At 37.3% G+C, this 27,223-nt stretch overlaps 1 protein-coding gene across 5 annotated transcripts in view; it reads left to right on the top strand.

Annotated features, from left to right (window-relative positions):
- LOC134530424 (uncharacterized) overlaps positions 1 to 27,223 on the top strand; it is a 170,824-nt gene that overhangs the window by 16,306 nt on the left and 127,295 nt on the right. Inside the window, exons 1-2 of one of the 5 annotated variants that reach the window (XM_063365234.1) lie at positions 34 to 168; positions 296 to 376. The exons of 1 other annotated variant lie outside the window; for it this stretch is intronic. In XM_063365234.1, the coding sequence (XP_063221304.1) occupies positions 302 to 376 (75 nt within the window). In that variant the 5' untranslated portion in view covers positions 34 to 168; positions 296 to 301. Of the gene's footprint in view, positions 1 to 33; positions 169 to 295; positions 377 to 5,834; positions 6,056 to 27,223 lie in introns of those variants that run through there. 3 more of the 5 variants (XM_063365231.1, XM_063365233.1, XM_063365230.1) reach the window with 3 other exon arrangements.

Raw genomic sequence — 27,223 nt, forward strand, 5'->3', positions numbered from 1 at the left:
GCTCCTGCTAGGTAGCAGCACGTGCCTTCCATTTCACTTTGTTGATGTTACGCAATGACTAGACGGGGAACTCCCAATTCCCAGAAATTTTTGTAAACAATGTTAATCTCGATTATTTGTTATCTGATCAGCTGTTGTAAATGGTGACGCTACAGCCACGTTTTATTGGTATGAGTCGTCCATTTCGTTCCAAAAGTAGACGGTGGTTTCAGTGCAATGTTAAATAAATCGGTGCGTTAATTTTAATTCAATTTTCAACTTTCTAACACATTATCACATATTTATTGTTTTGCAGCAGAAGATGTTGAAACATCTTTCCCGTTTGAATAATCCGAAAAACACCACAGAAGAAATATTCGAGTCCGGTGTGGTAGAGGTAAGTAATCAATCTTGTATATTACAATTTGTAAAACAATATTTACGTAAACTAGTGGTTCTCCCCGAACCTATATATATTTAAGTAAATGTTTTAAAGAACGAGAAGGCCGGTCGAGAGAAATTAGGGCAAATTATTTTGTGCCCCGCCCCCTCCACTCCCCCCTGGTTAAAATGACTAAATGTAGAACTTCAATCATCTACAATAAAAACCCCGGTGGTTAAGCCCCCACTGCCCCCCCCCCCCCCCCCGTATCATTTTTTATGGTCCTGGAAACAGGTAAGGTAGCCTATTCATCAGCGAGATTTCCCAATTACGTAGCGATTATTGCTGTATTTTGGATTATTCGTGGAAGTCGTTAAGTCTTAAACGTGTCGTATTAATATATGGTTCCAAGCTGTCGACACGACTCACATTAATACTCTGTACACCTTTTACGAATACTAAATATGTCATACTTTTCGCCTAATGATTTTATATTTATGTATAGTATAGTATAGTAGTTTTATTGTCCAAGTCGACTACAAAAATATACAATTATTTTGTACATGTAGTATAGGACTCGTCAAGAATATTAAACATTATGAATACACTTAAGTACAATCATATACACATAAACGAAAATAATAGTAAAAACAAATAATGTACATCATGTCATAATAATAATAATAATAATAATAATACATTTTAGCAGTTTTGCTTCCATAAAATCATTAATAGAATAAAAACTGAATTCCAACAGCAAATCTTTCAGTTTTTTTTTTTAAATGCACAATGTTGGTTTACTGATTTAAAATGTGGTGGAAGTTGTTTGTTATAAAGACATATAGCAGAGTATCTCGGACTATTTGCAAAACATTTTATACGATGACTTGATGTAAGTTTTTGGACATACGCCATTGCTAAGAACTTTTTCTGTTTGAAGAAAAACTAATAAATAAAATAAATAAATAAAAATACTCAAAAAAAGACAAAAAACACACAAAATTAAGCAAACAATTGCTGTTGTCAACAAGGATATGAACACCACAAAATATTCCGAAACAGGAATATGGTCAGCAAACAATCATTGTCATCATTTGTGGGGATTTTTTCGTTCTCTTAGTACATTTTTCTTTGTTTTTCTTTGTTTGTTTGCTGACCATATTCCTGTTTCGGAATATTTTGTGGTGTTCATATCCTTGTTGACAACAGCAATTGTTTGCTTAATTTTGTGTGTTTTTTGTCTTTTTTTGAGTATTTTTATTTATTTATTTTATTTATTAGTTTTTCTTCAAACAGAAAAAGTTCTTAGCAATGGCGTATGTCCAAAAACTTACATCAAGTCATGCACTCCCATTGCACAAATCTTTTAAAGATAACATTTTATACGATGTTGTAATATATGAAATTAATTTTTTGTTCCAGTCGAATAATTATGTAAATTGAAATTCTGCAGTTCAACTGTGAATGAGCAAATGTAAGTAATTCGTAAATGCATAACGATGGTAATGTTAAGACACCTAAGCTTTTTAAAAGTTGTCTGCATGAGGTACGATAATTTACATGCATTATTATCTATACGTACAACTCTTTTCTGTATTTGAAAATTTTTTGATGAGTCCGTGGAATCACCCCAAAGTATTATTCCATATCGTAAGTGAGGTTCAACATAACCAAAGTAAATATTTTTTAAAGCATTTAGATTAGTCAGTTTTGAAAATGTTCTCCTAGCAAATAATATTGAGATCTTTTTTTTTTTTTTTTTTTTTTAATAGCTAAATGAGCAATATGAGATTTCCAATTAAGGTTCTTGTCAATATATATACCTAGTATTTTGGTTGAATTTGATTGAGATATATTATCACCATTTATCGATACAGTTGGGTCTTGCAAATTGTATAAGTTATTAAGTTTAAAATGCAGCCACGTTGTTTTTGTGTTATTAAGAATTAATTCATTAGCCTTAAACCAATCTCTAATGTCCCTAGTTAAAATTTTGATATTTTAAATTAAACTTAAAGGGTTATCTCCATGTATAGGTATAGATATATTAGTGTCGTCAGCATATAATACAAAAAACATGAAAAACATAGTTCAACTATTTTTTTTAAATTACGTAGGCATACAAAATTTTAGTTACAATTAAAAGAAAAATTCGAATCTTGTTTTTTGCATAGTTGGACGGATGTCCCGTTTTTAAGAACTTAGGACCTGCATATAAACATAATTAATTTATCAAGTTAAAAATTAACACTTTTTGCTACTTAATTACTTTTAAATTTAAATCAATTAAACTAAATTTATTTAAGAATTTTAATCAAAAAAATGATTATTTTACGCCAAAATAAAGTTGCATTGAACAGGTTACATGGTAGTACAGTAGTGCATATACAATATATAGTTTTTGGGCATTTACTATCTCTTTCTAGTGCTCCATTTTTGCCATTAGCACTGTTTCGGTGTGCTCTGTTGCCAGATACAAGCCATAGAGCACAAAAGTTTCAGATAAAACGTTTTAATGTAATGAATTTTTTGATAGTATCTTAAACATTGAATTTTGTAAAGTAAAATTTTTAATGAGAATTTAGGAATTATATTTTCTTGTATTTCATCAAGAGCATCATCTGATATTTGTTTTTTATATCTAAGGAGACGTAATTGAAAGACACCAACTTGGTTTCAACTGTTTTTGTTAGAATATTTTTAATATAATATAATATTAAAAAGGTTTTGTTCTTTAAACATAGCACATACTTTTATGAAATGCCTTATTATTAATAGTGACTGGCTGCTACTAATAGTTTCTCCTGTAAAATAATAATGGAAATTTAGCATTTAATTTATTTCTGTCAGATTGACTACAACCAAAATAGTAATGTCGATTGACACTATTTTAAGGCATTAAAAAAATCCACAAATAATGTAACAATGTAATACAAAATAAAACTTTTAAAATGTTAACACGCCGGGTACTAACACTCTGGCAACAGTGATTGGATTGCCATTGACTTTGAACTGCAATCTAAGCGTGAGGCAGACAGACTAAAGCGTGGGTCATGTTAAATATCATATTGTGACAGCAAATGTGTAAGCGTTTTCATTGCTCCTTCCACGCCGATCCAATTTCCATTTTACACAGTCTAAAATTGGTGCACTACACACTCCGTGCTCATTTGAGTATTTTAAACTTCTGTTAAAACGTAGTAATTTATTAGATAATGGAAAAATGTAATGTTCCTTCCGATAGTAAATAAAAATTACTTGCTAGGATTTTCGTAAATGCTTATTTTATTCAAAATCTCGCCTGATTATGTAATTTAACTGTTAAAACATATTTAATTTCTGTAATTAATAGTTTAATTTTGCGGGAAATATTAAAATAGAAATGTTAAAAAAAAAAAAAAAAAAAGGATCCTAGCGGGTATCGGACCCGAGCCCGTAGATTATCAGCTCATGCATTTTGCCAGTTCACCAATAGTATCTTTGTTAGTTTAAAACTTTAACTGACAATTGTAGCAAAGTTACAAGTCACTGACTGTTATGTATTCAAACCCTACAAAGCTTCCAAATAAATTAAAAACCCTAAACTTTACCCAACGTTTAAGACGAAACAGTTTTTTTATATACGTACTTTTATATGAAACTCCCATTTAACACAATGTTAATGATGGGCTCAACTACTACTAGCGCCGTTAGTTCGCAGGCCACCGCAAGCTTCACTGAGCTGACGGAGAATGAAGGTAAGTTAAGTTTTCAGACCTATCTATATGACAGTGCTGGAAACGGCATGCTGTGACAATTGAAGTTACCTTTTAACATCGCCATTGCCATATTGTCCCGCTCAAAACATTGTGAAAAATTGTGCTTGATCACGTCTAATATTGATAAGTAAGTATGAATTAGTATTTCCGTCGTTAAACACAATCACGTCCATAAAAATAAAGCAATTTAAAACTGTTTCCGTAGTGCAAAGTTAGCCAATATTTTGAGGCGTTTAACCAGCATGGTGCAGATCATGAATAGAAAAAAAAATTGGTTGTCTGTAAAGTCGGTTTACGGACGATAGTTTAACGTGACGTCATAACAAAACATTGATCAAATGATTGCATACTTTTATGAATAAAATTGAATAATTTTTATTGAATTATCACTATTTCGTATGGATACAAAGAAGGAGTGAAATGAAATCTACAATTTAATTGATAAATTTACTTTTATTTGCACTCATTAATTCAAATATGTTTATTACTTTAACGAAGAGATTATTTTAACTATATATAACTTTTATACATGTTTGCTATTTAACTTATTCCAATCTGTGTTATTCTGTTAAGGATAGGACGATGATAGGAAAAGTAGGAAACGAATGGGAGTGTTTCAAGTTTAATGTGCCTCAAAAAATTCAAATCGATGGTTGTTCCAATCGAGTGGAAGAGAGATAGATGCGGCGCAAGCGTACAATGAGCGTAACGGGACACATCGTAACGGGACAGTGTGCGTAATGGGACACTTTTTAGTGCGTGCAGCCGGCGTTCATCGATTTATTAGACGTCACGTCAAAAATTTCACCAGTTATCATATAATCATGCTGATGAGGGACACACCTTCCCTCCCCCCTACCCGCAGTTATCATCATTGTGACTTGTTAAGAAACAGTGAAGTGTTGTTATCAAACCAGTCATTACTACGGTTTAACAAAATGATACAAAACAAGGAATGATTTTTACTAGCTCGCTGCCGACCTAACTGAGGTACAAAACAACAGGTAATGAACGCGATCCTTTATTTGCAACAATGCGCGGATTATTTTTGTTTTATGTATGAATGACGTCGACGTAGCTGCTCCGGCAGCCAATTCTAGCGGCGGATGCAGAAAATAGGCGCGATTCGCGTCCAGAAATGTAGTTGAAATGAAAACACAGCTTGCGTGTATTGTTCACTTTCGCAGTTTTTTTTTATAAGGAATTCTACGTTAAATTTCCGTGTCCGAGTTTCTTATTATAAGTGTATTTGCAACGTGAGAACACGTGAATTTGTTCGTTACCGAGGTTAGATGATGTTTACATGTCACTGGCGACAGTGGCGTAGCCAGGATTTATGTATGGGGGGGGGGGGGGGGTGTTAAGAAGCATGCGGCCCCCCCCCCCCCGTATTAAAGCGGGGGGGGGGGGGGGATCCTCCCCCGGGAAAATTAGGATTTTAAGTTGTAAAATAGTGCTATTTTAGCAGTTTTTTTTTCGGTACTTAAATTGAAATATTGTAATGGTAAAAATTTTATTAATTTTAATATGAAATTTGTTTGAGTGATGAATAAGAAATTAAAGATTTGGTGCTAAGGGGGGGGGGGTTTAAACCATAAACCCCCCCCCCCCGGCTGGCAACGCCCCTAAACAGGCGAGTACTGAAAGACTCGCTCGGTTTTTTTTTTTCAAGTTGGCGCGGGAATGGCTTGGTTCTTGCGGCGGCCGTAGATGCGAGAGTCGAGGGTCTATTGATAGGCGCGAGAGGAGGGTTGCCGGGGCGGCGCGCGCGGTCTGTATTTATAAACTGCGCGGAGCTCGGAGCACGGAGCACGGAGCACGGCCAGTGATGGAGTCGTGGCTGGACGTGGACGACGCGCTCGCCGCCTGCGCCCTGGGCGCGCGCTCCCGCGTGCGCGCGACGCTGCTGGCGCGCCGCGTCAGGACGCTCATCAGGGTGAGTCGTGAGTCGTCGTCCGCCCCGCAGACTGCGGGAACACGCACACGTGGAGCGCTAGGGTCCGATTGTAGGGGAGTGTAACCACACGTACCAATATGGCGGCCGTTTGTTTACAGATGAACATTGGAGGTTAAACTGGAGGGGAAAAGTCAACTCATATCATTAAATTTGTATTATGTGGATTCCTTTCGGACTTTTTAAAATATACAACATAAAAACCAGTTAATATTTTGATATAAATTTCTTCCGAACATATTAACTACAGTCGTTTAGTAAAGGCAGGGCTAGAGCAGCTGTTACAAATATAAATAAACGCGAGAAAATATTGTGGAAAAAAACGGCTGCACGTATGACGGCTAATGCTCCATCTGAATCATTTCCTAATCTTAGCGTCGGACGACCTCGTTCAGTCCTCCGGGATCGCCTGTCTTTGGGGGGGGGGGGCATCTGTGTCCGTGATCATGACACGTCATACTCTGCGGAACACCCGCCTGCCCCCGCCTGGTCCCGCCTGCCCCCGCCTGGTCCCGCCTGCCCCCGCCTGCCCCCGCCTGCCCCCGCCTGCACCCGCCTGGCCCCGCCTGCACCCGCCTGGCCCCGCCTGCCCCCGTCTGCACCCGTCTGCACCCGCCTACCCCCGCCAGCCCCCGCCTGGCCCCGCCTGGCCCCGCCTGGCCCCGCCTGGCCCCGCCTGGCCCCGCCTGGCCCCGCCTGGCCCCGCCTGGCCCCGCCTGGCCCCGCCTGCCCGGGCACACGCACGGTGTGCAGAGCTTCCCAAAAAACCACACGATCAGAAACTGCTCAGCATATCCGAGTAGTGTCTGTTTACCAAAAAACTATTTAAGAATACACTGAGATCGGATGAGTAGTTATATTTCCATACTTCGTTTTTAAACTGTGTTTTTATAACAGTCAAAATGGCTAAAACACGTGGTCGAGTTCCTACCAATTGATACGGAGCAATCTTTGGTGGCCCCATCTAATTTGGATGTATTTGTCAGTGATGCGGTACCATCTCTAAGCGCAAGGCTGCTTAGTCTTCCCGCCATGGATATTAGGGAAACTGTGACCTTCAAGTGGTAACCATAACATTATATGGCGTAGAAATTAGCAAATAAGTGCAAGTCCCCTGAGTGCTTTCAAGAATCTCTACCGTATGTTTCTTGCCTAAACATTATACTGAAAACAAGCGTTTTAGCCATTTTCACCCTTTAAAATTACAGTTTAAATAGTAACTACGGAAACAAATCTACCATTCCATCCTCAGAGCATTCTTGAATGCTTTTTTAGTAAACATACATCACTCACACATCTTGAGCAGTTTCTGATCTCGTGGTTTTTATTCCTGAAGATCTGCATAGTGGAAGGGGGGGCAAGATGGGGTAGCGAGGCAAGACGGGTTACGCCTGCTAATGGGCTTGTGATGTACTGCTGCCTGGCGGGAACTCTGAAAGTACATCCCTAGACATTTTCCTTGTCAGTCAAGAGCGTGACGCGTGATTATACTTTCACTTGTGCTTGTTATGGTGATTTTTTTGTTTTTTGAAGGTGGTGATGTAATTTTTTACTTTATTGTGAAGTGTTTTCACTATTGACTCGTGCAAAGATTATACAAATACGCGTGACTAAGCAAATACTCTGTCATCAAGCTTCAAACTAACAGGTTTGTTGGAGTTTCTTTCTCTCGCATTTGTGTTTTGGGTGGCCATGTTTATTTGCAGTACGGAAGGGGAAAGATGGGGCGGGGCAAGATGGGGCTACCCCCTCTTGCCCCTTACAAAAGTTTTTGTGTTTATGATGACTTTGAGAATAATTGGTGTTTTTCAGTGGGTATAATGTGTATTTGCGCTGCTTATACTTTAAATTGGTAGTAATTACAAGTCTCGAAAGCTTATTTTATACAGGCATACACTCTAAATCAAGATCTGTGTTAGCTATGTTTTAGTAATTTACGTTACACTCTGTTGCATTTAATTAAGTTACGCTACTTTTTACAAGTCCCTCCATCGCAAACACTTTGCTCTGAAAGTGATGTCAAACTAACTTTACCACCAACTAACAGTTATAATTACCTACCTAACGGTATATCCACAAATTGTGGGTTCATTGTTGTGCGGTGAGCTGATTTCTTTAGGACTAATACAGTCAGTTGCACGCCGGGCGGTGGTGCGAGGGGTTCCAGTTTCGAATCCTATCATGGCGAGGCATATATAGATATAGGCCTAAATTTGTGATTTGTTATTTAGGAACTTACACCTTACAAAATTTTAAACTTATAGGGTGTACAAGTTATTTAGAGGGAAGAATATTAAACTCATTGTCGAAGTTAATAAAAATGCAAAAGAACCATACATTTTTATAAATAAATAAAATTATTGTCTTGATGTCATTTCATGCCGTGTAGTTGTCTATTTATACCTCCGATACCTCCAATATTAGTTTTTATTGGTTCATTGTTTCAGAGGCCATGGTTTGAAATTACAAACGGAAAACTGAGAGACAGAGTTGGCCTGAAAAAAATATGAGAGAAGCAGTGAATGAAGTTGTTAGTGGTAGAATGGGCTACAACAAAGCAGCAGCACATTTTGGTGTTCCCCAAACAACTCTAGAGAGAAAAGTAAAGGAAAGATAATCCGGACGTGAACTTGAAAGATAGGTTAGGCTCAAAACAAATTGTGTTTACTCAGTCTGAAGAGGCTGAACTAGCGGCTTATCTTAAAGGACATGGAAGTTAGATTCTTTGGACTTTCAGTTACGGAACTAAGAAAACTAGCATTTCAGCTTGCCGAAAAGAATAAATGAAACATAATTTTGACCGAGAGCAAGGTATGGCTGGTATTGACTGGGCAAAAGGTTTTTTGAAGAGACACCCTGATCTCACTTAGCGCAAACCTGAACCAACTTCCATCGCACGAGCAATGGGATTTAATCAGGTTGTTGTTTCGAAGTTTTTCGAATTGCTCACAAGTGTTGTAGATGAGCTTCATTTAACCCCTGATAAACTGTTAAATTGTGATGAAACTGGAGTGTCAGTTCTCCCAAAATCGAAGTCCAAAATAATAAGTGCGAAGGGTAGAAAACAGGTTGGTGCGCTTACTTCTGCAGAAAGAGGAACCACCATAACTGTGGAAATTTGCTTCAGTGCATCTGACGTGTATCTGCCGCCAATGCTGCTTCTTCCAAGGCTGCATATGAAGCGTGAACTTCTAGATGGAGCTCCGCCTGGAACATGGGCAGTGTGTCATGAAAGTGGATGGATGCAATCAGACATATTTTTGTCGTGGTTCAAGAAATTTGTTGAGTTCACACATGCATCTAAAGACAATCGTGTATTGCTTTTGTTGGATGGTCATTCCACACACACGAAGAACATCCACCTTAGATATTGATTATGCACGAGAAAATGGTGTTATACTCCTCTGCTTTCCGCCACACTGCACGCACCGCATGCAGCTACTTGACGTGGCATTCATGAAACCTCAGTGTATTTTATGACAGAGCTGCAACTACGTGGCTACGGTCTCATCCAGGAAGTGATCACGAACTTCCAGGTGGCAGAAATATGTGGTAGCGCATTCATAATAGCTGCTACAATGTCCTGCGCAATAAATGGTTTCCGTACAACCGTAATTTGGCCTGTGGATCCAACTGTTTTCTCTGATGTTGAATTTATGCCTTCTGAGACAACGAATAGGTTTATTCCTGTTATTCCTTTTGAGGATAGGCTAGCGTCTGAAGAACTTTCAACGCCGATATCCACAAACAATCCTCAGCCTTGTTTGTCTACCTGGGTAAACGGGCTCGAAATACCCTCAACACCTGCATCAGAGAATGTCGCATTGCCATCACTGTGAACTTCACAACCTGGTCCCGAACTAGGCCTACCCTCAAGTCCTCCATAAGAGAATGTTGCAGCGACATCATTGTCAACTTGAACACCGAGTTCGTTTACAACTACTCCACCACATCATATCTTACCTATTCCTCATGTTGACAACACAGGAAGACCAACAAGGCCAAATGCTAGGCGTGGTAAGACAACAATATTGACATCATCTCCTTACAAGAGAGAACTAGAAGACCTTCATACTAAAAGAAAGGTTGTCACGAAGAAACAAAAGAAAACCACAAACAGCACTGGAAAGCCGAAAGGGAAAACAAGACAGAAAGGTAAAATAAATAAAGAAGATACAAGTTCCTCGGACAGTGATGAAGATGACGCGGAGTGCTTGTATTGTGGCGGTCTGTATTCACAATCATCATAAGGATGGGTATCGTGTGGTTCTTGTGGTCGATGGTCACACTGTTCATGTGCTGGCATTGATGACGACGATGATGAAGCGGGACATACATGCATTCATTGTTCAAAATGAAGATTCTATATTTTACCCCATCTTGCCCCATATCAAACCCCATCTTGTCCCGTATAAGGGGTAAGATGGGGTGTTTGCAGAGCTTGAAGAAAAACAAATATTACCGTGTATGTTATGTGATTTCAAATTTTGATTGTTCCGATGTATTGCTAGGGTATGTATGTTATTCGAAAAAAATTAATATGGTTTCTAAGATTACAGCATTTAATGCTACAGTGGTTTAAACCTTACCTACCCCATCTTGCCCCTACCGTATGTTTGCCGGGTTAGTGTTTTTTTCTAAATAGTCTGTTAGTGCGTTTTATATCTGTTTGGTTATCGCGTGAGGCATTGTGTTTGCTATTTGTTGCTAAAATGGGTCGACGTAACGAGGTTGTGCTGCTAGGCGTGGGTGGGTTGTACATTGAGGCGATGCCCCTGACAGGATGGGTGTGTTTCAAACCGCAACTTAATTGCCTTAACTGGCCTCCCGAGCCGTGGCCCCCGCACACATTCTATACAGCGTCCCACTCTTAGATTGCAGTGTGGAAGTAAATGGGCGCCGTCTCTCTAACGCATTCCGACTGCCGCAAGCGCTGTCCTCGTTTCTGTATACGCTGTTGCCAAATATCATATGAATTTTACATTTAAGGTACTGTATACTGTTTATTTATTTATCAAGTGAATGCTTATGAACTTAGTCTTGTTTTATTTTAAAAGAGGCGATTTATTACAGATTTATGAGCGTGATAGTAGGTTTAGGCCTAAAAATTTTATAAATTACTAAAATGGGCTCTTAAAATACGTCTCGTGTACTCAGAATTCCAAAGGAGTTCATCCCTATGAAATTTTTCGTAACGTGTTAAGAGATGTGGCAACAGCGCTAGCCATAGGCCGTGTGCTGCAATCTAAGCGTGAGACGATCTATAGTGATGACGCTCGTACTTGAGTGTCGATTGTGGTAACAAAACTGAAATTTTTGTGCGTTGAAAAGACTATAGTTACTGGGCAGGGAGAGGGGAAAGGGACTTGAGCCCATGCTTAGTGTTTCAAATATGCCCTTAAGGGGCCCGCCTAGTCAGGAATGTTTTTGTGTTTGTAAGGCGGGATGATAAGTGCAATGCTCGCTGGTGCTTCTAGCACGGTATCGCCTCTAAGCGTAGGGCTGTGAGATTTGAGCGGAAAGCTAAGATGGTGGAAACATTATGAAGGTGTAGTGCAAGTCTCTTGAGTGCTTTTAAGAATCTTTACCGAGGATTTCTTTTCCTAAAAACTCGTATTTGAGTCATTTTCAATGTCCTAAATATAAAGTTTAAAAATGAATTATGGAAGAATAACTACTATTACGACCTCAGCGTATTCATAAATGTTTTTCGTAGACACCACACGCTTCCGAATTGCGTAGTTTTTTTTCTTCTGTAGCTTTGCACATCTTGTTGTATGTCCAGGTAGCGTACCACAATTTCCGTAGCCGATGCACATGGTTCACACGCAAGATAAGCATTAGAGCATAGAGCATCTTGGTTCGAAACTATGTCATTAAGTAAGTCACAAATTGATAAGATTTATCTTAGTAGTTGTACTTTCCAGAAATTTTAATTGATGGCAGCAGCATCCAGATTTATGATACTCATTTCATATTGACTCTGTGGCATTCGCACCCATGCGTCATTCTGTTTCAAAATGGCAACTGATTTCGATGATTGTACGATAACATAGTTGCGTGTCCTAATGTGGCTCAGACAGCAACTCAAAGAATTTAATGCAGCTTGCATGAAACGACTGTATAGGTAATTTTGGAGATTATGATGAGAAATAAAAATAGATGTGCAGTGATAATCTCAATAATATATAATTTAATATTTTCTTGTGACTTACTTTAAGACGTTCCTTTGTAGATTATCATATATGTATGTATTTTTTGCTTGATTTTATGATTGCTTTATAGTTTTATTTTAATGAAAATATGTTATATTTCGGAGACAATTTTATTATTAATTTGACACACATGAAATTGTATTTAGAAATTACATTTTCAGATGGACTACTGTCTTTAACTTGAGAGTAATTTATAATAAACATTTAGTACGAAATAATGCCAAAACGAATTAAAATTAAAACATTATTTCAAAACATAATAAGCATATTAAAGTACGTTAATTAGCAAACAGAATTATCTACTTAACACTTTGATTTTATTCAACGTACATAGGGGCATGTATTTTTTGCGAAAATATTTCGACGCTAGCTGAGAGTTAAAAACACCGTAGCACCATCTGTGTTTCGTGATTGGTCGAGTTTCTTTCAGTGTTGGATCTGTCTGACGTCAAAAGTTAAAGTTTCCCAGTTCGTGTCAAACGGGTCAGGTCCTAATGACTGGATCAACCAGCACTTGACGTCACAAATCACGCGAACCAATCAAAAGCAGTGCTCAGACCAGTTGTTCAACCAGGAAAGACCGCAGCAAACTTAATTGCCGTCAATTGATTGTAGCGATGGCATTGTCTTCGTCATCAGCTCGAACAAATTAGCAGACGCGACTGTACAGTTGCAACAGGGGCTTTACTCGCAAGAACCCACGAGGGTCGGTCCGTTACTGCTTGCGACCAGGCTCGAAAGGGGGATGAACGTGTCCTTACTTCCTTAGGCTCTGCCTCACACGTCATGTAAACTGTATCATATTTGTGTAGTAAGTATTATTTAAGGGTTAAAACTGAAATTTTAAGACCATGCCTACCTTCTTTTCATTTGTTTTCTGTCACAAATATTTTCACACACAATCACTAAGTAAAATATGTTGAAAATATTTGTTACAGAAGAACAAATTCAACGGAGGTAAAGTGTTAAAAGTTTAGAACTGGTCCTTAATTAATGGCAATGACCATGGGCATATATCTAGCCCCCCCTCCCCACCCTTGCGGATCTAAGAATACCCTTACTTACCCTTGCGTTTGCTGTAGGGTAACTGTGAAACCGGTTTGATGTCAAAACTATATTTTATGGAAAACTTTCTGTATTTTTTTTTTCAGTGTTCTGCTTGTTGCATGCATATAGACCAAAATATGGGCAGTATACACCCTGACCAGAGATGACTTGTGTCGGTTAACTCCACGCTCAAAACTTTCGTGACCCCCCCCCCCCCCCTTTTCACTCCCCCTTCCGGACTTTCCGCGGGCTCTTCTTGATAACAACTCCAAGTAGACGGCGTGATGACCCGAGCCTCAAGGTGGGAGTCCTATGCAGCGGCTGACTCAGAGCACTGCTGCAAGGGAGTGTCGTGGAAGTGTCTCCCATGACGCGTCAGCTGCATGTGGCAGCCGCCAGGGCAGCAGAGCCTCGCGGCCACGCCGCTAGAGAGCAGAGTACACGAAGCCGCACTCAACACGGCCGAAATGATTAGCTACTTAACCACTCACAGTCGGGCAACATGATAAACCGTCAGTACTTGAAACTCTTATGATAAGAGAATGGTTTCATCGTGTTTGAATGTAATCGAAAAATGCCGCGTCGCCTTGGTCATCCCTTAACAAGAGTCTATTGATTAGATGTTTTAAACAACCTTCCATAGTCCTTATTTTGGAAATCAGCGTTGTTTCAGCATTTCCTTCACATAGTTGCAGTATAATCTCCTTATGTTTCAACTTCTTCCAACATAAAATGAAGCGACAACCGCCACTCACTCATCGTCTGAGTACCGAGACCGGACGGCGACTAGGCTCGGATTGGTTGCTTAATGAATGGCTGGCTGACTGGGATCTCATCATCGCCACGGCGGACCCAGGGGCAGAGTATGTGAACTTGACATCGAACCCCGAGGCCCGCGAGGAGTACCAGGCCCGCGGAACGCGGCCCATAACCTCCAGTGGTGATCCTATAATAATTTAGGTGTGACGGGGAATAATTAAAAATGATTGGTTTGAAAGCTGCGGAGCATTTGGTGACATAACTAGGTGGCCTGGTGTTAATTAAATTTTTAATTCATGGGTAATTTTTGTGACTGTAATTGTGCGTGTTGAATTTTTGAATTTAGCTGTGTTAGTTTTGACAGGTTTAGGGGAGGGTACTTGATTTTAACCGAACAGCGGGCTTTACTGTTCAGGTTTCGTTGGTTTTATTTAGTTTGTTTGAGAGTAAGTACTGGAATTATTTCGTTTTGCAGTTTAGATTAAATTTTTTAATTACATTTTGCGTGGTTTAGTTCTCGTGGCAGTTTGTGGCTCTGAAGGAGTCGCCATCGCTGCGTCAGCCAGACGCTGCACGGGGACCGCGGGCCCGGGGAGAGTCCTTGGGCCGCGGCTCGACGCAGTCACGGGGCACTGCTGCGGGACGTCACGCCTCGTCGCGTCCTCGGGCCGCCCGCTCGGTCCTCGAAGCGATTCGCGCCTGCCGAAAGACACTGAACAATTACAAATATGGAAACTTCTGTTCTTGGGCGCCTGTTCTATGCACGCGGAATCCTGAACATGTTTTGACGTGACAACGTCTAATAAATCGATGAACGCCGGCTACACGCAAAAAAAGGATGACTCATTGTCCCGTTACGATGTGTCCCGTTACGCTCATTTTACGCTTGCGCCGCATCTATCTCTCTTCCACTCGATTGGAACAACCATCGATTTGACTTTTTCGAGGCACATTAAACTTGAAACACTCCCATTCGTTTCCTACTTTTCCTATCATCGTCCTATCCTTAACAGAATAACACAGATTGGAAGAAGTTAAATAGCAAACATGTATAAAAGTTATAGTTAAAATAATCTCTTCGTTAAAGTAATAAACATATTTGAGTTAATGAGTGCAAATAAAAGTAAATTTATCAAATAATTTGTAGATTTCATTTCGCTCCTTCTTTGTATCCATACAAAATAGTGATAATTCAAAAAAAATTATTCAATTTTATTCATAAAACTATGCAATCATTTGATCAATGTTTTGTTATGACGTCACGTTAAACTATCGTCCGTAAACCAACTTTAGAGACAACCATTTTTTTTTTTTTTTAACTATACTTCTTTAGGCACGTTATGGACAAAATGAGTGAATCTTTACGATGCAACGAAATTTTCTCAGGACTAAAAAAAAGGCTTCATGTAAATATAAAAAAATTACGTGTTTTTAAATATTATACTTTAGTGATTGATATTAAATACTGGTCCATATAATTAAAAACATTTATTTATTGTGAATATTAGTGATAAGAAATTGGCTTTATAAAATTTTCAAGTGTATTCTGCAGTGTATTTACATAAGTGATGTTATATTCCCATGTGTAAAATATATTTGCATTATAAAGCATTACTTTATTATTTAATAAATAATTAAATTAAAAAATCTGAATAAATATTCAGCATATTTATTGATATTAATTATTTATTTAACTTTATATCGAATATTTTACTAAATTAAATAATTATTTTATACACGTGTATATATTAATATCGAATACTGAGTATTCATTTAATAATTGTAATTTTCTTATATTTATACTTTACCAATCGTATTTATGATATAACTCCAGTCCTATTATCATTTTATTTTGTATTTATTATTTGTATGCAAAATTTGTTAGGTTTTTTTTATTACGACAAGTAAGTATAATGTCTAACTCGCGTACATAAGTACACGCACCCATTTTTTTTTAACTTCGTTGTTCATTCGAGGTGAGTCTATTCTTTCATCCCTGAGCGTTGATTAACATTCAGTGCGTTCACAAGGAAATTATTTCAGTAAGGTCATTTCTACAATTACATGGAAACGCAAAGAAACTCTAACCAATAAGATTTTACTTCACGATTACGAAAAACTAATTTAATTGTAACAAAAATTTATATCAAGAAATAAAAATCTGTCAGGATTTACATATTTAATGAAACTAGACTGTAAAGTATTGATAGAACGTAAACAAACAAGGCTACCACCGTGACCAAACACCAGGCTTCTATTGGTCGCTCGAAGTAACGTAAACAGAAGAACAGAACAGAACATTGCCGAGCTAACTCCGTTCGGGTCCGTGTCCGTATTCGTGCCATTATAAGTACTCCTGTCCGTGAGCTCCGTCTCCGTTTACGTGATCCGTCTCCGCTTCCGTGACATTGTAGACGTGGCCTAAGAGAACTGTACTACCGAGCCGAGTTGGAGCAGCGTTTAAACGTTGGATTTGGTTTGTTTCTCAATCACGTGTTACCTGCTAACCCTTTCTTGAAAAGGGGTAGCTCATAGATGGCATTAAAACGTAGGGCACTTTTCATTCCGACAATACGCACAGTTCGCTTAGGGAATAGCCATTAAAATACATTTACACATAGGTATAACTTAGGGCCGCAATAGCAAGTGTAGTAGCTATTAATATTTTATTTCTATATTTAGCCTTCTGTCTTTGTTTAATGTTTTCGTAAATATTTCGTTTGTATTATTATCGTGATATAATTTTATGATATAAAAGATGCATCTAAATATATTTTATTTTTTTCTTGTACTGCTGGTATAAGGGTGTATGACCCGTTCCAGGTCATGATTTTAGATTTATATTAATCACTGATCAACTTTTAGACATTTTCAATCGTTTAACTTTCACGAAATGAAAAATATATATAGTTGCATACTTTTTGCATAACTAGCTGCCAAAGTTACATTTTTAACCTTTTTGGGTTGTACAAATAACGAGAATTTAATTTATTGCAGAACTGAAACTTTTTAGGATTAACTGCAATGCCACTGGCTACTTCAAGAAATGGTTTGCATTTCTATCACAAAAACTCATTTCATGTTTCTTGGCTGTCAAGATCATACAAATTTTGAGAATTTTGAAATGTCAGGTAAAATTAATTAATATTTTCTGAAAGAAATGCAAACTATTTCTTGAAGTAGCCAGTGGCATAGCAGTTAATCCTAAAAAGTTTCAGTTCTGCAATAAATTAAATTCTCCTTATTTGTACAACCCAAAAAGGTTAAAAATGTAACTTTGGCAGCTAATTATGCAAAAAGTATGCAACTATTTATATTTTTCATTTCGTGAAAGTTAAACGATTGAAAATGTCTAAAAGTTGATCAGTGATTAATATAAATCTAAAATCATGACCTGGAACGGGACATACGCCCATAAGTTATTTTCAAAGCGATATAGATATATATATATAATTGAGTGCATCAGAACGCACTTGCTTATGTAACTAGTTACGACACGCTCAAACGCGCTGAATATTTTTTTTTTTTTCACCGACGAGCATAGGTGGAAATAGAGGGAAATCAGGGGCACGTGACCCCTCTCCCCAGAAGGGTTGATTGATTGACTGATTTTTATTTCATTCAATAGACCATACAAAATGGTATAGAATATGTCATAAAAATACAAATAAACATAAAATACAAACACATAAACAGGTACAAGAACAGTACTAAAAACATACAAAATTAAAATAATAAAACAGCTGCACTTCCATGAATAAGCACCTATTTAGATAATATTATATATAAAAGAAAAGTAATACATAATTACAGTAAACAAAATTAAGTATAGATATTAACGCAGAACACAATCTAACCTATATCACATAGTACAGTTATACATATACACTGGTTAATAAGACTTCCTAAATAATAAACAGTTAATAAACTAGGTTCATACTACAGGTCCCCCCCCCCCCTTCCTGAGAAGTCAATCCTCTGGATCCGCCCCTGCCGACGAGTAGCTATTAAACTCGACTAGTGTAATTGAGGCTTTAAAGAAGTGACCCAGAAAAATCGCGTTGGGACATCTATAAAACACACAATAAAAATCTCAAAATCCATTTTTAAAAAATACGCGATGGTGCTTTTCCTTACTTAACTGAGATGAAAAACAGAACTAGGCTCAAATCTTTAAAAAAAAAAAAAAAAGGGGGAGGTGTAAGATGCAATACAAAATTTGTGGTTACCTTGAATGTGATTCATAGTGCCTGTCGATGAGCGCTAGTACCTGTACCAAAGTGTTATACAGTTTGTCCATAAAATAATGTGTCCCGGTTTCAATGGTATAACAGTTTAATTTAGACTACTTACAACTAAATACACATCAAATTGAAGGTAAACTAACCTAGTCATTTTTTTGACGTGACGTCTACTAAATCGACGAACGGTGGCTGCACGCACGAAAAAGTGTCCCGTTACGCACATTGTTCCGTTACGCTGTGTCCCGTTCCACACATTGTTCCGTTACGCTGTGTCCCGTTACGCTCGTTGTACGCTTGTGCCGCATCTATCTCTCTTCCACTCGACTGTTTATAAAGTGAAGTGAAAAGTTAATGTGATTTTCATTGCTTATTACAACAACAATTTCGGCAATAAAGGTTAATTATTCTTGCCTTTTTAAAATCTGATTACTAGTATAATTTCAAGTATTTATTCTTTTATTATTGAAATTAAAATGATTCAATTTTATTCATAAAGTATGCAATCATTTCATCAATGTTTTGTTATGACGTTGTCACGTTTAACTATCGACCGTAAACCGACTTTACAGACAACCAATTTGTTTTTTTACAAATGTTCAATATGTGCATCTTTAGTTATATGGTACACATCCAACCTAAATTCCAATTCTTCTCACACTTTGGTTAACACGTCCGGAGTAATGGAAGCAATAGCCTCTTCAATTCTGTGTCTCAACTCTGGCAAATCATTAGGTAGCGGCGGAACGTAGACACGATCTTTTATAAAGCCCCAAAGGGGAACAAAAAACATCGCATGGCGTTAAATCAGGTGAACGTGGAGGCCAGCGAAAAAGAGCTCTGTCGTCTCGACCAATGAACCAATCCAACGCTCAGGAACTTACGACGTTCAGTCACTCTCGTACAAAGAGATTCCATTTCAGACTAGTTTTTCTTACCTCCTGACTATCACTGAATACCCAACAGAGCACTGTACTGATGAGACTACTTATGTAAGAGACATGTATATCCCAGTTGTTGTCTTTCCTTCACACCACTTTTCCCCTATCCACTTCATCGTTATGGATGTCATTGTTCTGCTGTGATGGCGTTTGCGTTTCCATGTAATCAGTTTTCCTTGTTGTATTTTGAGAGCTTCAAACTACGTGTGTTCAAAGTCGTAGCATTGTTTCAGATGTCGGGACCTCCAAACACTTTTGTCAGTCGAAGAACGTTAACCTTATCTTCTCGCATTCAACTGTTAGTATAGCCAAATCTCTACCTGGCTTGGCCCCTAGCAATAATAAAATTCTGCGTGTGTTATTCATATTTATAGAAATCTATCATACCCACACCGACAAAAAATAATAATTTGAAAGCAAACATTGGACAAAGTGATTCTATCTCTCTATCTATCTCTCTATCTCTCTCTCTATCTCTCTCTATCTCTCTCTATCTCTCTCTATCTCTCTCTCTCTCTCTCTCTCTCTCTCTCTATCTCTCTCTCCCGCCCTTTTCAACTCATTCCCCAACATTAATTTTGCTTATGCTCCTTAGGTTCGCGTGGACTGTATAATTCACACAGTTTTTTTTTAAATGTAAAAATAAGGACAATCATTATTAATATGTACACTTAAGTCAAAGTTACAGTAAAGCTTCCCTGTAAATTACATTTTACGTTTTTCGTTCGGATCGGAAATTTCCTTCCCGGGTCCAGGACTGGTATTTTCTTCCCTTCACCCGTATATAGCGGAAGACGGTGGTAACCCACTGCAGAAAAAACCCTGCCACGAAAAACTCTGTCTCCTGGTTAGTGATATTACTTGTTACACCTAAGAAAAATTTTTTTTTTGCCTCAGCAACAACTATTTTTTTATGTTGCCAAATAAATACATACGGTTTATTCAGACAAATATTTTTGAGTAGGAAAGATTTGGTTGGCTCGACAAAGTAATTTTGTCAATTCAACTACTTATTTTGCCAGGAGTACGAAATCGAATTTTGTTACACATAAAATTTGGTTTGGCCAGCCAATTTTTTTCCCCACCATTTATTTGTTATGGCCTGAGGCGCAAAACTGTAGGATTCGCAGGGGAGGGGAGCGCAGATATTCGTCCGTGTTATTTTTGGGTGGGTGGTGGGGGGGGGGGGGGGGGGGCAGCCTGAGAGCTTTGGGCGTGGGTTTTAACCGACATAAGTCATCTCGAATGTTGTACACGCACGCCCATATTTTGGCCTATATGCTCACAATAAGCAGAAAACTTTAAAATATAAAGACACTTTTTTCCATAAAACATATTTTTGATGTTTACGTTAATTAACACCTATTTCACAGTCACGATTTTGGAAGCGTAAGCGAGGGCCCCTCAGGGAGTGTTTTTTTAATTTCTAGAAAAGGAGGGGGGGAGGGGGTGCGGCTTACCTTCCCGGGATCTACCCCCATGGTTTTGGCCAACCATTTTTTTTTTGTTTAGTGGTTTATTTGTTTGTCTCAAACAAGCCTCTTTCTTTGTGTGCAAGCGGCAAAACTCGCTTAGTAAATATTTGTGGCTTTGGCTCATTTCGTGGGCCATATGACTCGCGCAGGAAATGCCGCGGGCTTGCAGGACTCCGCGGCAAATGCCGGAAATGCCGGAAATGCCACGGCCACAATGGCTGGTCGCTGAGGGGGCGGGGCGGGGCGGGGCGGGGCGGGTGACTGGCGCCCCTGGACTGGCGCAGCGTCGGGGGCGCAGCGGGGTGTGTGGGGGGCCAGCTGATTCTGCAACTAGAGTTCTTGGTATGGAATGCTCCCCTCCCCCCGTCACCCCCCCCCCCCCCCCCCCCCCCCGTCAAAAGAAAATTGCCCGGTCTGATGTTCCTCCCCCAGAAAAGTTTTCTAAATATTATGCTTTAATGCGCATTGTTGGCTATTAGATGAGATTTTTTTCCTCCGAAATGTGAAATTTTTAAATAAAATGTTTCACATGAACGGTAGATCCGTACACTATGAAATACTTACTGCTTATGATTGTCTCCTAACATGTTTACAAAGCATTGATGGGGGGGGGGGGGGGGGGGGTGAAAGTTTCTTTTAAAAACCAAAAACCTGTTTATTTTGTTTAAACAATTTTTTTTAAGGTTTAAACCAGCTTCTTTTACGTTGGTTATTTTGGTTCTCAGCATGTTGAAATGAAAGCCGTACAATATCCCGCTTTCTGACACTCATGTTGAACCAGAAAGGTTATAACAGCATAGAACTGAACGATATCCAGCAAATCTGCACATCTGACTGGGACTTAACCACAGAAAAGGTATATCCCCACAGGAGGATCATTCTCCATAGAATAGCTTTATTTATTTTTTAAAAAAAAGGGTGCGTGCACTTATGTATGCGGGTTAGAAGTTATACTTTCTTGGCATAATAAAAACTAACTTTAATTGTGTATGCAAATAATTAATAGAAATAAATAATAAAGTGTGATATTATAAATACTGTTGATTAAGTATAACGTCAATAAAATTCAAATAATAATTAATGCTGATTTATTCGATATTAATATTATACGTATATAAAATTAATTATTTAATTTAGTAAAGTAATCGAGATGAATTTTAATAAATAATGAACATCAAAATATATTTAATTTTATTTAAAACTATTGTATTAATTTTAATTATTTATAAACAATAGTGTAATAATTTATAATATATAATGCAAATAAAATTGTATTACGTACAGGAGCATAACCTCACTTATATAAATACACTTGAAAAAGTTTATAAACACTTTATACCTATCACTAATACTCACAATAAATATATATTTTTTATTTATATGGACCAGTATTCAGTATCAATATCTAAAGTATATAAACACAATTTATATCACTAATACTCACAATAAATATATATTTTTATTAATATGGACCAGTATTCAATATCAATCTCTAAAGTATAAGATTTAAAAACACATGTTTTCTTTTGTATGTAGCCTTTTTTTCATCCTGTAAAAATTTTGTTGCATAGTGCGCACACATCGTAAAAATACACTCTCTTCATGACTCGTCCAAAAAGTCAGTAAATCCCCTATTTAATGACGCGCCCGAACACTTCTTAACTAGGAAGATAGCAACAGATATCTAGAAAGTTATCTGTGAACATTAGAAAGTTATCATTATAATATCAAAGAACTGAAGTGCAGCAAATTTACACAAGTGACTGGGACTTAAGAGTGGTATATACCCCTTTTTAAAACCAGTTATACATGCGTCCACTACTAGCCTATTTTCTCGAGAATTATGATAGCTACAGCTTCCAGATTATTAATCTGACGAGAAAAGTAATGCAGTTTTTCCAATATAGTTTTATATTTTGTAAATCGTGACGCAAAATATATTTAAAAAAATGGTAAAAACAAGCAATTCGTTGACGAATTTCTAGTTATTCGATGAGAAAAATTAAAATTTGAATCTATATTGGAAAAGATTATATTTTTCTGAACAAAATGGTATATTAAAAGTATAAGGTCACCGCATTAAATATCAGTTTATTTGGTTAGGAAAACTGGCTAATTTGGCATTTTTAGTGTCTGCCTTGTGCTGCTCGACGTGAAAGTTGATGCCAAGCTCCGGGAAGACGAGCAGGGTGGGGATGACACTGACACGCCTCAACGTCGCCCGCTGTAGGGGAAGTGCTGATCTGTAACGGTGATAAACCTCCCTCCTCCCTTCAACCTCCTCCCGCTACACAGCAACACCGTTTCTCTGAAGGATTCATAGTCCAGGCATTTTATGAGAAAAAGGGGTCGATTTACGGACAAATTGCAAGAAAAGGTTTTATTATATCAAAATTTGCAGAAAAATTTGTAGAATAACATATCAAAATCCACCGAAATCCACTTTATTTTGGTAACGTTTTTTCCGGGATTTGTCCCGGAAAAATGCGGAATAAATTAATAACTGGAAAACGGTGCGTTCTACGAAGAAAGGTAGAGACACTAAAATTAAAGAGAGCCAAATTTACCATAACATACAAAAAATTTACAAAAATACACTAATAACTACTATTTTGTTTTCTGGAATTCGTCACGGAAAAACCTAAAATATTGAAATAAATTGAAAATAGCGCATTTTACAGCAAAATGTTTCAGGACAAAGTTAAAGTACACAACGATTTTCATAATATATTACAAATTAACAAAAATCAACACAAAATAGGTTTTTGGTTTTCCAGAAAATTTCCTGGAAAAAAAAGGACAAATCGAAAACGTATCGTACGTCAAAGAAAGTCGTGACTAAAATTAAAGACTTTTTTTTGTATTAAATATAATTTAATTTCACCAAAATCTGCTCATATATATAAATGTATATATTTTTATATGAATAGTTTTTTTTGTGACTCGTCCTGGAAAATCTTTAAAAATTCAATAAAACGAAAACGGAACATCGTATTGAAAAAGTTTCGGTGGGACAAACAGAAGCACACAAGATTTCCTTTACCAGATCCTAAATTCACTGAAATCTGGTAAATAGATTTTATTTTGTGATCGGCCACGGAAAAAGTATTGAATATGTAGGCAAAATAACAGAAAGCATTGTATCCCATGTCAAATTGTCAGATCCGAACTATATTCATTTTCCATAATATATATTTAAAGTCACTTAAATTATATTCCTTTTTTCAGTTAGTGATGTGTTAAAACGTTTTTGAAATCTACCAAAATTATATTCCAGAAAACAAAATCAGACTCATTTCAACTGCTTATCGTTTGAAAGAAAAATTCGACACGTCCATTCTCACAAAACATACCATACAATTAAATTTACACAAGATTTCCAGTGACCTGTATCGAGAAGAAATAGAAAAATATACACACATTGGGATGCACTCTAACACACAATACTGAATAAACATGCATTAGGTAACATACATAAGTACTTTAATTTAAAATATAGGTTACCTAAACAAACATTAACGTGATTTTATATTTCTATTAATGTTAACAAACTGATCCAACAATTCGGAAAATTACCTACATATAAGCTCGAAATGTTATTTAACAGAATCATCCTGTTTAAGAGTGGTATATACCCCTTTTTAAAACCACTTATACATGCGTCCACTACTAGCCTATTTTCTCGAGAATTATGATAGCTACAGCTTCCAGAGTATTAATCTGACGAGAAAAGTAATGCAGTTTTTCCAATATAGTTTTATATTTTGGAAATCGTGACGCAAAATGTATTTAAAAAAATGGTAAAAACAAGCAATTCATTGACGAATTTCTAGTTATTCGATGAGAAAAATGAAAATGTGTAACTATATTGGAAAAGATTATATTTTTCTGAACAAAATGGTATATTAAAAGGTCACAGCATTAAATATCTGTGTATTTGGTTAAGAAAACTGGCTAATTTGCATGGATATGTAGGAACACCCTACCTTAAAAAGCCGTCACAGTAATTGCAGTCCTCGGGAGGTAATTCACGGTTTTTACAGGTTGATCCATGACAGTTTCCACAAGCCGAAGAACATGAGATGCCGTGTTTCCTAGAACTGCAGTTGGATGCACCGCAACCATCTTCCTTGCAAGTGCACCTGATTACCTTAAAAAGGCATTCCGGAACTGTTGGCTTGTCTGTCGAAATTGGCAAGAGAAGGTAGCCACATTTTCTCCATCCCCATTCTTCTGGATTCATCTTAATTCCCTTCCATTCTTGTATCTGATAGAAAACCCTTAAGAAATGGAAACGAGCTGAAGCACTAGTTGGAGGTAATTGTTCTGGTTGTACACATTTGGAACTAGTAGCTGCATTCTCACTAAACACTTTACAACGCAAAGTGTCGAGTGTGTCACTTCTTGACCCATTGTACAGGCGTACTACAGCTGTTCTGCCGATTTTACAGTGTCTTCTTTTGACACACTGGGAATACTATCTGAAATACTTTCGCAAGTTGCCTGAAGGCACTGTCATTCTGGAGCAGATCCAATGTTTTCCCCTTTCCTATACCATAGATGTGTGATGTGTCACATCCCATGAATGCATGACAGAAAAGAATATTACTACAAATTTCATCACCGAGCTTCAGCTTTAGCTCCTTAATGTGATATGTTTTCTTCTGCCTTTGTTCACTTTTTAAACACAAACATGTGTTTGTGAGCCAAAGTAGTAGAGTAAAAGGACAAGTAAATCTGTGTCTGTTCCTATAACTATTGTCAACTGTTATTTTGCACATTTTAAAGCTTCTTGGACAATGTAAATATCTGCATCACCTGGTGCTTCAACAACAGGACATTCTGCTTCGCGTAAATGTATTGCTAATAACCTTACAAATTGTCCTTTATTTCGCTCGTTCAAAAGAAACATATCTTTACGGAGTGATAGATGCATTTCTCCTGTGAATTCAACTACGGGTGATGCATTACCTCTTGTTCTTCTCATATGTGCTGTGTCTTTAGTACTGTGAGTTTTCCCATATCCATCAAATACAGTAGTTGCTAATCCATAATTTTTCAAGATGAAACTCACGTACAGCTGAGCGATCTCGTTGTATGTTGCAGTATGGGGCCAAGGTAACTGATGAAGTAAATATCCTCCGTCAATGACATATTTAATTTAATTTTATATATTTTATCGTTTGCAGAGTTATAACACATGGATACATAAAATCACTCAGTACAAGGGAATGGGAATTCAATCGTATAAATAGTAACTACATATACCAGCCAGGACAATAGTACACAAATTTTAAGCACAATTTGATAAAGGTCAATTATATAATGCAATTTTTTTGCCCATAATTTAATTCACGATTTATTTTGAAGTACAGTGCACGATTTCCGTTTTTTTTTGCTTTCGATAACTTTTTACCGGGACATTTCCTGAAAAACAAAAAAAAAATTAAATGTTGATCTGTGTTAAATTCTCATATATTATGATAAACATTGTTTACTTTATCTTTTTCCTAAACCATTATGCTGCAAAGTGCACAATTTGCGATTTATTTCATTTTTAATATTTTTTCCGGGACTAATCCCGGAAAACGAAGCAGAATTTATAAGCTGATTTTCTTGAACTTTGGATATGTTATGGAAAAGTTAATCTTCTTTAATTTTTGCCTCTACAGGTTTTGTCGTCACATGCACCGTTTTTGAGTTATTATTTTATTTCGTGTTTTTTCCGGGACAAACCCCGGAAAAAAGTTACCAAAAGAAAGTGGATTTCGGTGGATTTTGGATATGTTATTCTGCAAATGTTTCTGCGAATTTTGATGTAAAAAAACCTTTTCTTGCAATTTGTCCATGTTTTTTTCATATCTTTCCTGGACTATCATGGGACAGACGATTTCCTTGGCGAGTAGCTTGAAAAGAATCTTCACTCGGTAGCAAACTACATTGTAAAAGATTTTTAAGTCTGCTGATTCGTTCAATGGTTCGTTAATGCTGTTTGTGAGCTTTCGCATAATATAAAAAAGACGCAATTATCTGTTAGTCGGTACGCATGGAAAAAAAGCAAGACAAATTAATCGGTAAGTTAGGGCGACTTTATTTAAGTGCGAAACGGAAGAAAAGAAGACCAACGGATCTGATTGAGTACCAGAAACAAAGGTAAGATATAGCGATACCGATATTAATTTTTCTTTTATCAATGTAAAAGAACACCGGAGAATTCCAAAACCGGCTAAAAACTATTTTAAGAAACATATTTTACAACTTAGTTTGTACAATGCATTTAATTTTTTAGAAAAATCCGAAGAGTTGAAGAATATGGTGCAGTTCAAGAGGAAGTCAACAGCACAATAACTGATCCCCAAACAGCTAACTTGACGGCTCATTTTTCTTTACCAGGATCAAGCAACGCAGGGAATGAAAATATGGTTCTGAATCCTGATGAGGAGTAAGTAGCCAGTGTTTTATACTACACAAA

This window comes from Bacillus rossius, chromosome 3 (genome assembly GCF_032445375.1).
Source record: "Bacillus rossius redtenbacheri isolate Brsri chromosome 3, Brsri_v3, whole genome shotgun sequence".
In the NCBI taxonomy this organism is placed as follows: domain Eukaryota; kingdom Metazoa; phylum Arthropoda; class Insecta; order Phasmatodea; family Bacillidae; genus Bacillus; species Bacillus rossius.